We start from the raw sequence: 9,584 nt of genomic DNA on the forward strand, positions 1-9,584 counted from the left end.
TGTGCGGTGGCGGGCGGCGTCGGACGAGTGTGTGTGTTGTAGATGAACGGGCCGGGCGTTGCGGGCGGCGCAAGCGCGGGCGCGGGCGCGGGCGCGAGCGGCGGGGGCGGCGCGGCGGGCGGCGCGGGGGGCAGCGCTGCGGGCGGCGCGGGCGCGGGCCGGGTGCGCCGCTCGCGCTCGCAAGGTACCCGCAAACTGCACAAGTGCCTCTCCACCGCCTCCGACGTGTACGCCGCGCCCCCCGCCCCGCAGCATTCCCTGCTCACGACGCGACAGTATTGCAGTTTTGGTAGTACAGTCACCTTGTACGAAACTACAGTCCTTCCGCTCTGTAACAGTCGCAATTTCTCCATTTTGTTTTGTTCAGTTTTTCCGTTACGACTTCGTTTGGTTGGCTTTTGACGAAGCGCTTGGAGCATGCGACGCCGGAGGGCGTGAGCTGCGTCGTTCGTGTACTAACGTATCGACTCGAGCACGTGACTTGCCTGCAAGCGCTTTCGCCAAAATTTCTTCTTGATTTACTTTGTTTCAGTTTATTCTGTTTTTGTTTAATTTAATTCTTCAATGCTCAACTTCTCTTTCCATTACTAATTGCAGATCTTCCTTTGTTATGAATTTGAAGATATATTGGTGTGTGAATGTCGAATGTCGGTATGTATTGTTGTTGGAGAATACGACACAATTTACTGTCCCATCCTCAAGTTCATAACTGAATTGGTTTTAAATGATAATTGTTTAAACATTGTTACTGATACAAACATAATTGGTATAGTTCATCAATATTGGATCGTTTAGTATCATCCGGCCCTGTTGATTTGGCATGCGTTGAGTTCACGTATTTATTTATTAAATTTTCCACTTTCAGATCGGAATCATTTAATAGGTAATCATAAAAGTACGTCATTCCAAAGATGTTTTATTTCTTTCTATTTAGTTGTCTCGAGTATCCCGTGTATCTTCATGTCAACTTCTAGAATGTGTTCCTCATGTGGTGTGTGTCATTGCTAAGAGGGAAGCCGGCCTTTGCCGCTCCTTGTGTTTAGGAAGTCGACGTCCAGTGCCAAAGCATATAACCTCAAATTTATTTTACGTTCATGACATTTCCTTCTTTTGTTTTTCTTTGTTAATACCTAAATGAAAATCTGTATTCAATTATGTACATGTAGGTTTTCATCCGTATCTATTAATACGTAGGCCTTTTTAAAGACATTTACGTGGGAATTTTTTTATTTCCAAATACTGGCTTGGCACTGGACTGCGAATTGCTACCTATCCGGCTAGCGTCCTCGGACCCGCTTGTAACGTTTGTGGTTTTATTTGTTGATACAGAACCAACTATTCCGCAGACTCTCGCATCTATGGAGTACTTACACATAATGCAACCCAATGGTATCCAAACAACATTTGCATTGATTTTTTTTTCTTCCTTTAAATATATTTCTTTGATGTTCATTTGGTGGCTTCCCGGGCACCCGTAGCTTGTTTATTTGTATTTTAGAATTGAAATTGTGGCTGTGACTGTCTCGTGTAACCTCTATACAGCACTTTATGCAAGTTATTTGCACTTTAAGACGATACTCCGGCATGATTTTTAGATTATAAGATTTAAAGGTGACTTACTACTCAAAACTATATTTATTTGTACAATCTATCACAATGTCAGTGTTACGATGAACGGACTTTGTATGTTCTGTGTGCATTTACAGCGAGGCTTTCCATATTGTATCAGACACGCGATCTCTACATTTTTTCCTTATTAATTCTTTTTCAATATTCTAATGGAGATAAAAAGTTTTAAAGTTATCGTCACAATCGGTCACATTTTTGTTTTTTTGCCTTTATCTGCAAAGTATTTGTAACTTTTTAATAAATTAATATTTTTTATTGAAAAAAGGAGCACAGAATTCAAGCTCAATTTGATAATTAGTTTTGTTAGTTCATATTGTATGAGATTTGTTGAGAACATAATGTAATTTTTTTTTTCTAGCCCGACCACAAAGCAAAAAGTTTATATGGCTCGTTTTTGGCTGCCTCTATATACGGCTGTCGTTATGTCTATGTATGCTTCCGGTACTATATTTATTAAATGAGCACTAGTCGCATGCGCATAATGAACGTTTGCACCGCTCCTGAATAGATGTTATATATTTTGCATTGAACTTGTTTGTCCGTCCATACGACTGCTTCGTACTAGAGACGTGGAGTGTTACAGCGAGGGCTCGTGTAGACTCGCTCGGAGCTGTTTGCGCTGGAGAATGCGGAAAATCACCGACTGCAGAAGGGCCCAGCTTGCGCCCCCATTTAACCCCATCTTCATCACCATTTCGTATTTCTTTAAACTACCAACATCTGTTTATGTTAAGCTACGCATTCATTCGCTCTATCCATACCTTTTAGAATTGTAATAAGTGTTAATCTATCTTTTAAATATTGTGATTCGTATTATTTTAACTTCTTCTTGTAACATTGCGACAAACAGCCTAACTAACTGGGTGTACAAACGCATTAACGAGTTGTGTAAATAATCAGAGATTGGACGGGCATGCAATCCAGACCTTTTAGCATGACTTCTCCTGATCTCTTGTGGCGTGAGCACAGAGTATGCAGCACCAGACGGTGACTCCAGCTACTTACACAGCACAGATTATATACGCTAGTTGTCGCCTGCAGCTACGTAGTTATTGTTGTCTATGATACGGGCTGATCTTTATATCGCTATCAAAATGTCGCTTTTTAAAAAATTACTTGTTTAAAGTCTTTTATTAGCTTTTTATTCAAACTGAAGCTGTCAACTCCTTGCGATTCATTTAATCTACCTCAAGGATCAAAAGAAAGAATTTACATAACGTAAACAATAATACTTGTCTAGCATTTGTTACAGATTAAATGTCGCATACCATAGAGCTTAAAATATTTTTTTGATATCTAATCAGCCAGTATGATAGCATTTGTCCAAAGACCATAGAGCACTAGTGGTCTATGGTCTTTGGGGTCTGCGCTGTTTCCACTACGGGTGGATAATCTGTTGGTTCTGTTGTCTACGGGCCGCGTAGACAAGCTGGATAGCTCGTTCTCGCGGTCGCGCTCCAGCAGCATGTCCAGCTTGGAGAACATCTCGCAGGAGGGCATACAATGCCTTGCATTCGCTGACAGCTACACCAAGAAATCAGGCAAGTATATTTAAAAACAATTTTATGCCGACAGTGTTTAGTTTGTAGTCCTTCGAGCTGGATACTTTACGGATGCCAAGAGTGGCCGCTAGATTCCACTTTTTTAAAGAATGAAATAGTCATTTTTCCACACCTGAAGATGAATTTAAATATTATAAAATCACGAGATTCACGTTATAAGTGTAGGTCATATAGTTTTTGTTTTTTGTTGACTAATATTTTCTCCGCTTATTAGGTATTTTAAGCTTCAAAACCTATTGTTTGTTTTCAATTCACTAATTGGACCTATTGCTTCAATGTCAACTTGGCAGACCCAACGGGACTGGTGCCGACGTTGTGGATCGGCACGTCGCTGGGCTCAGTACTCACCATGATGATCAGCCTGCCCGAGGCCGACCTGCGCTACACACAGCCAGTCCTCATCTCCACCACAGGTTTATTTTTTTACTTAAACTACTAAAACATTTTATAAAAACGTAAATCTTTTTTTTTGTAATCACTCCGTCTTTTTCATTTGCAGGAGGACCTATACTAAGGCTAAAGGGTTCAATTTTAACGATGTCTTTCCTCGACTGTAATGGTGCTTTAATACCTTATTCATACGAGAGTTGGAAGGACGACAGTAAAGAGGTAATATAAATCCAGGATATACAAAATTCAAATCATTAATCTATCTTTTTCGGTGACGTATTGTGTGAGAATGATTTTTTTTAAGCTAATTTTATACGTGTTTTTAGAATCGTGATAGTCGTCGCGAGCGGACGCCCACTAAGCAAGGGTCAAGCGCAAGCCGTACAAGCCCAACACCGGGCGCCGGGAGCTCCGGCGATGGCGACCGCCAATTCGTTGTGGTAGCCTCCGAGAAGCAGGCGCGCGTCATCGCTCTGCCCAGCCAGAACTGTGTCTATCGACAGCAGATTGTCGAGACAGACTTCGTTGTTAAATCAGAAACAGTCAGCCTTAAAGGTATTTTGATTCATAAGGAGGAAACTTAACAGGTTGAGGATATGCCAGCTTTTAGTAAATAATTATTTTAATATGGATTCAATAAATTTCAGACAGCGTGTGCTTGGTTAATTACCTTTCGACGGGTCACCTGGTGGCGTACAGCCTGCCATCTTTGCGGCCGCTTGTCGACGTCGACTTTCTACCTCTCTCCGAACTCAGGTACAATAACGATAGCTATCCCTTAACTAATCTTTATCTTTACCCTTCCATGGAAACCAATGTTTTAAGAATGTTAATCCGCTCCTCATGAACTTTAAATATCTGCGAAAATTTTTGTATATGACCATAACAATCCCGAAAGGCTTGCGACCATATCAAGCACTTAATTAATTTATAAAATAAATTCTGAATGATATACGTTTGATTAATTTCTCTTGTCTCTTCGAAATATCGTTCACTATCTGGTCGAGTCGGTGAAATGCTTCACCTAGAAATTTTAGAACATCTAACTTCGCCTATGCTTCATAGTCTAGTTCAGCAAAGCTTTATGTTTTTTAAACTCTCACTCGACTAACATAAAGTAATATTTCGATACTATTTCATACTTGGGCTTAAACTTTTATGACGCGCCAGATATCAAAAGATAATTCGAGAGAGACAGTACCCTGGTTTCCATGGAAGTGCGATACGGTGGACGTTCTTTCCGAATCGTCTTGGATGTAAAGTCGGTGTCGAGTTCCTCGTTAGACATGTCCGGTGAACACCAGTCACTTTTAGACAATTTCCATGCACTAAAATAAGGCACTAAATGATAAAGAGCTTGTTTTTACATTCGAATTAGCTTTGATAATTACGAATGCTTTAATGCAGATTTTATTCATAATGATCTGTCACTCATCAGTCATTTGCTCGATGAAATCGATTTAAAACCATCTGCTGTTTTATCATTTACAAGCCTCGACGTATCTACTATGACTTACGATCGATGTTAGATCATATGAGACTTGTTTGGTGCAAGACTAGACCCGACCTGTTGCAAACTCCGGAGTCGACAAATTGTTTTCCGTTCACCTTTACTCGCGTCTTTAACTTCATCTTTTGTGATCTTTACGCCACAAACACTGATGTTTTATGTGATACAATTTCTCGTAAAATTTGTCGACTCTGGAGCTGTCGCAGTGTTCTACCACTTTACATCTAACCTGAATTTTAACTCAAAGCACGAGATCCGATTTTGCTCCAAACAAGCGGCGGTGTTATCTTTTCTTTGAAATCAACAGCACCGCGCAACAGTGGCGCCACTTCTCTCACAACGTAGTCAAAATTCTGCCAACTGTCGAGCACCACCTGTGCTTCCGATATTTGCAATTTTTAATCTATTTTTAAGTTAATAACTAAGCGGACTCTGAACATGATACTAACACAACAAATGTAATGTAATAACCTAACACTGTAAGCGTTGTCATTCCGATCTCAACCGCCCTACGGCGCTGAGTTGGTGTTCCACGATACCTAACGACCATTGAACTCATCGAATGTGTCCCAGGTATCCTTTGTTAGTATGTAACAGTTTAAGTCGCGGATCGTGACGATAACACCTGTATTGTATCATCCGGAACGCGGCCGCGCGCGCTGCCCCTGTCCCCTGGCTGTGACGGGTTAGGAGCTCTGGGGCAGCGCACGCAGTGACGTATACTGACTGTCCACCCGTGTTCCCGGTAGCTTCCAGACACAGTCCAAACAGAGGGGTATCGTAGACCCAATGCTCTCGATCTGGGGCCAGCAACTCATTGTTAACGAGGACACAGACCAGTAAGTGACGGTAGCGGCCGCGCTGCGTTAGTCCCCGCCTCACCGCCCCGTGGCCCCGCCCACACGCCCTCTTGCGATCCTTTGTTCAAACTGTTAGCTGTTCATGTCATCCCTTAACTCCTATGTTACGTTTACACTTTAACCGTGGTCTGGATGAATGTTTGATCGAACTTTCCAATACCAAGTTACTAGAAAAATATACTAAAATATGTACAAATGGCAAAAATTCAATCAGACCGCATGTAGTCCGAGTCCCCGCTTGCGATTCGCTTTGAGCCTCAGTACCATCCCCTAGCGCGACTCCTCTACACGACACTATCCACAAAGTCCTCGACAAAACACTCTCACACCTACACTGCTCTCGTCTGCTTTCATATATACGTTTGTCTCTTTTCTCTTATTGATTTATTATCTTCTCTTTCTCTCTCTTTCTCGTCTATTTGCTGCTATAAATCTTTTTATTTTTTCAACAAGAGCATGAAAGCTGACGGTACTTTTGTATCTTCCATTATGCTTTACTTCATCTATTGTACAGTCCGATATGCTTCGCTTCTGTAGATTTTATATCAAATAGGTATCATCATAAGGACCTGGAGTTAAGGTGAGAATATTTATCCTATATATTAAGCCTAATCTCTTCATTCTTAAAACCAATTAATTGAAATTACTAATACATTATTCGCTAACTTGATTCATCATGACTACACAGACAAGACAGCCTGCATTATCTTAGCACTGTGTTGATGGAAAAGTTTTACGTTTTGACGTAATCAACAGTTGAACTATATTTTTAAACATCGATTCAAATAACTACAGGATTAATCCAGTAATGCTTATTTGCAACTTCGATTTCTCAACAATGTTGTTAGCTAACTACAAACTAAATGTTTGATTTGACTCGTCTTGGCAACTACATAGAATAATTGTGATATGTGCAGGATAGCGAAGACGTTCTGCTTCAGCAACCGAGGTCACGGGCTGTACCTCGCCTCACCCACCGAGATACAGAAGTTTACCATTGATACAGAATTCTGGTCAGTCATAGTCACATTTGTAAAAAAAACGGGAAATTATTATTTTTAGAATATTGTCACCAAAAATTAATGGTTTTTTAACTTTGGTTTTGTAGCCATCAAATAAATGAGATGCTCGGGGAGCTGTTCCTCCCGAGGGACATGCCGGAGGCACCCAAAGAGGGATTCTTTAGAGGACTGTTCGGAGGCGGCGCGCGGCCGCTTGACAGGGAGGAGCTATGTAAGTAATCCCACAAATCTAAAGAAATTTTTCATACTATAAGAAAAAATGTTACCGTAATGTGGAGGTAAACGTAGATATTTGGTGATTATAGATGCGAGGATGATTCCAATTGGAAGAATTGTAGCTTTAAGCATTGCCTGTCTTACAATTTCCATGCGTGATATTTATTTATGGGTATGCAGTCGGTGAAAGCAGCGGGAAGCCCAACCGTGCGGTAGCGAAGCACATCCCGGGTGGCGCGGGCACTGCGGAGCTGGGGGCACGTGCCACCGCCGCCGCCAGCGAGGTGTCTCGCGCGCACCAGCTGGTGCTCGAGCGCGGCGACAAGCTGTCCCAGCTGGAGGACCGCACCGAGCGCATGCACTCCCAGGCCGCGGAGTTCTCCTCCTCCGCGCATCAGCTCATGCTCAAATACAAGGACAAGAAGTGGTACCAGCTGTGAGCCCCGCACCTCATCTTTTCTATTCTCCTAGGGGACGGGACTTTGTGAAGCTCGTGACACGAATTACTCGCTACGGGAACGTGTGTTGTCGCTCCGGTCCATCACAGATGGCGTTATGTACAAATCAGTCTCTCATAATCTACAAGTGCGGAGTACCCATTGATGTCTGATGCACATGATGACATAACTTCCCTATAAATTCTAAATAGTACTCTCAATGGACTTTTAAGAACAATTAAGGTAGTAATAAAATTAAGGTACACGATAAAAATACATTTCAAAAAAAATTTTGGTAGATGATTAAAATTAACTGAGGGAAGGAGCACAATTTTCATATTCTAACACGTAAGCAAGTTTTCGAATAAGAAGAGCTTAGGACAGGCGACAGACGAAATTTCGACAGCGTTTCGGAGTTACGCACAAGTTTGTTTTTAGTTCGAACAGATGTAGATTATTCTAAGAGCAAGCGCGCACGTTTGGTCATTTCATTACTGATTTTGTCTCTTAATTAATTAAAGTAAAAATCATATGATAAATCAGAAATATTTTTTTTAATTATACGGAAATTATCGGATACGTATGTCACTTGTTTTGAACAAAGCTTTCTGCATTCTTGAGATGTGATAATGTATATAAAAAAAACATTAATTAACATAAACTTTATCTTTTTTACTTCTAAAACACATCAGCAATCTCGGTTACGTTTTTTTAAGTAATTCTTTATTTAAATAAATATTTGTCTAAATCGCGTTCTATTTTTAAAACGTTGACAGTTGTTTACGTTCAGAAACAGAGATTTATTTTAAAAGCTGAGAAAACGGTTGAGTATATTGTTGCTACAAACATTACCTGGGACGCGTAGTGTACATTTTTATAGATACGATCGTAACGATAAAGTTTAATAAATTAAAGATAGTTGTTGAACTGTATAATGTGATAAGTTAATAAAAATAAATATTTAAAAAAATACTATAAAGATTGGAAATTTAAGCATTGGATGACAATAATTTTTGTTACTCTGCAAATTTCTTTCGTGCCACGACGTTTCCTTTTTTCATTCTATCTCTTCTCTTTTCGTTTGGAAATCGTAAATTCTTTCTACATTGTGGTACTTTGTCTATGATAACTGGCATTATATTTTTCTTCAGAGCATTTGTTAGTAGAGACACGTTATATTTAATTAGTATTTTAATTATGAATAATAATGTAGGGTTCCGGTGCTTTTTGCACATAACGAGAGCAATACAAGCGCGGGAGCCAGCCGGCGCCCGACGCAGACCAGACCAATTTGTGTCGTGTCGGTGTTGCTAGTTAAAATACAAAATAAAATAAAGCGATAACTATTAATATACTATAAACTATAAATAAAAATAATTGCACTATATATATCGCTGGTTAATAATAAGTTTGTAGAGAAACTCTCTGTGTATAATAAAAAATATTTATGAATATGTTATTGTATGTTCGTTATAAATAAATTCAGACAATAGCTTGTTTAATGTTTCTGATGTTCAAGAATAAATGCTAAGTAGGGTTGCCAATTTTCGTAAACATAGACAACGTAATAAACGCTGACAAACTGAACCGAAGGCATGTCTACAATCCAGCCACGGTTCATCTTCTTCCATAAAAACATGACTTTTTTACACTTATCAAACACTCACGAGCTAGGAACTTTTTGTTTAAGACCTAGGGGCTTTGGGCTGACTTAAATGGCCATGCTACTACTAAGGATTGGGGTTAAATTCGAAGAGTTGGCAGACCTATTGTTAATTCATATGATTTTCGTTACAAATATCTGTAAATAAGTACAAAGCAATTTAGTAAGAAAACAGTATACAGTGAGTTTCATCTACGTTATGTTTAAGTACTGTAGTGAAAATCGGTGTATCGTATGGCAATAAACATTTTTATTAACAATTTTTATGTAGGCCACTTATTACTGGTAACCCTGT

The 9,584-nt window shown here is 40.0% G+C and overlaps 1 protein-coding gene across 5 annotated transcripts in view; it reads left to right on the plus strand.

Moving 5' to 3' along the window:
• Tomosyn (syntaxin-binding protein tomosyn) overlaps positions 1 to 9,015 on the plus strand; it is a 157,711-nt gene extending 148,696 nt beyond the window's left edge. For 2 of the 5 annotated variants that reach the window (XM_013310549.1, XM_013310552.1), the window contains 9 exons: positions 3,054 to 3,170; positions 3,482 to 3,604; positions 3,691 to 3,800; positions 3,908 to 4,136; positions 4,229 to 4,337; positions 5,841 to 5,930; positions 6,869 to 6,964; positions 7,060 to 7,184; positions 7,370 to 9,015. In XM_013310549.1, the coding sequence (XP_013166003.1) occupies positions 3,054 to 3,170; positions 3,482 to 3,604; positions 3,691 to 3,800; positions 3,908 to 4,136; positions 4,229 to 4,337; positions 5,841 to 5,930; positions 6,869 to 6,964; positions 7,060 to 7,184; positions 7,370 to 7,629 (1,259 nt within the window). In that variant the 3' untranslated portion in view covers positions 7,630 to 9,015. Of the gene's footprint in view, positions 1 to 3,044; positions 3,171 to 3,481; positions 3,605 to 3,690; positions 3,801 to 3,907; positions 4,137 to 4,228; positions 4,338 to 5,840; positions 5,931 to 6,868; positions 6,965 to 7,059; positions 7,185 to 7,369 lie in introns of all 5 variants that reach the window. The other 3 variants (XM_013310548.1, XM_013310550.1, XM_013310551.1) reach the window with 2 other exon arrangements.
• Positions 9,016 to 9,584: the final 569 nt, after the last annotated feature.

Source organism: Papilio xuthus, unplaced genomic scaffold (genome assembly GCF_000836235.2).
Source record: "Papilio xuthus unplaced genomic scaffold, Pxut_1.1 DF827714.1, whole genome shotgun sequence".
Lineage (NCBI taxonomy): Eukaryota > Metazoa > Arthropoda > Insecta > Lepidoptera > Papilionidae > Papilio > Papilio xuthus.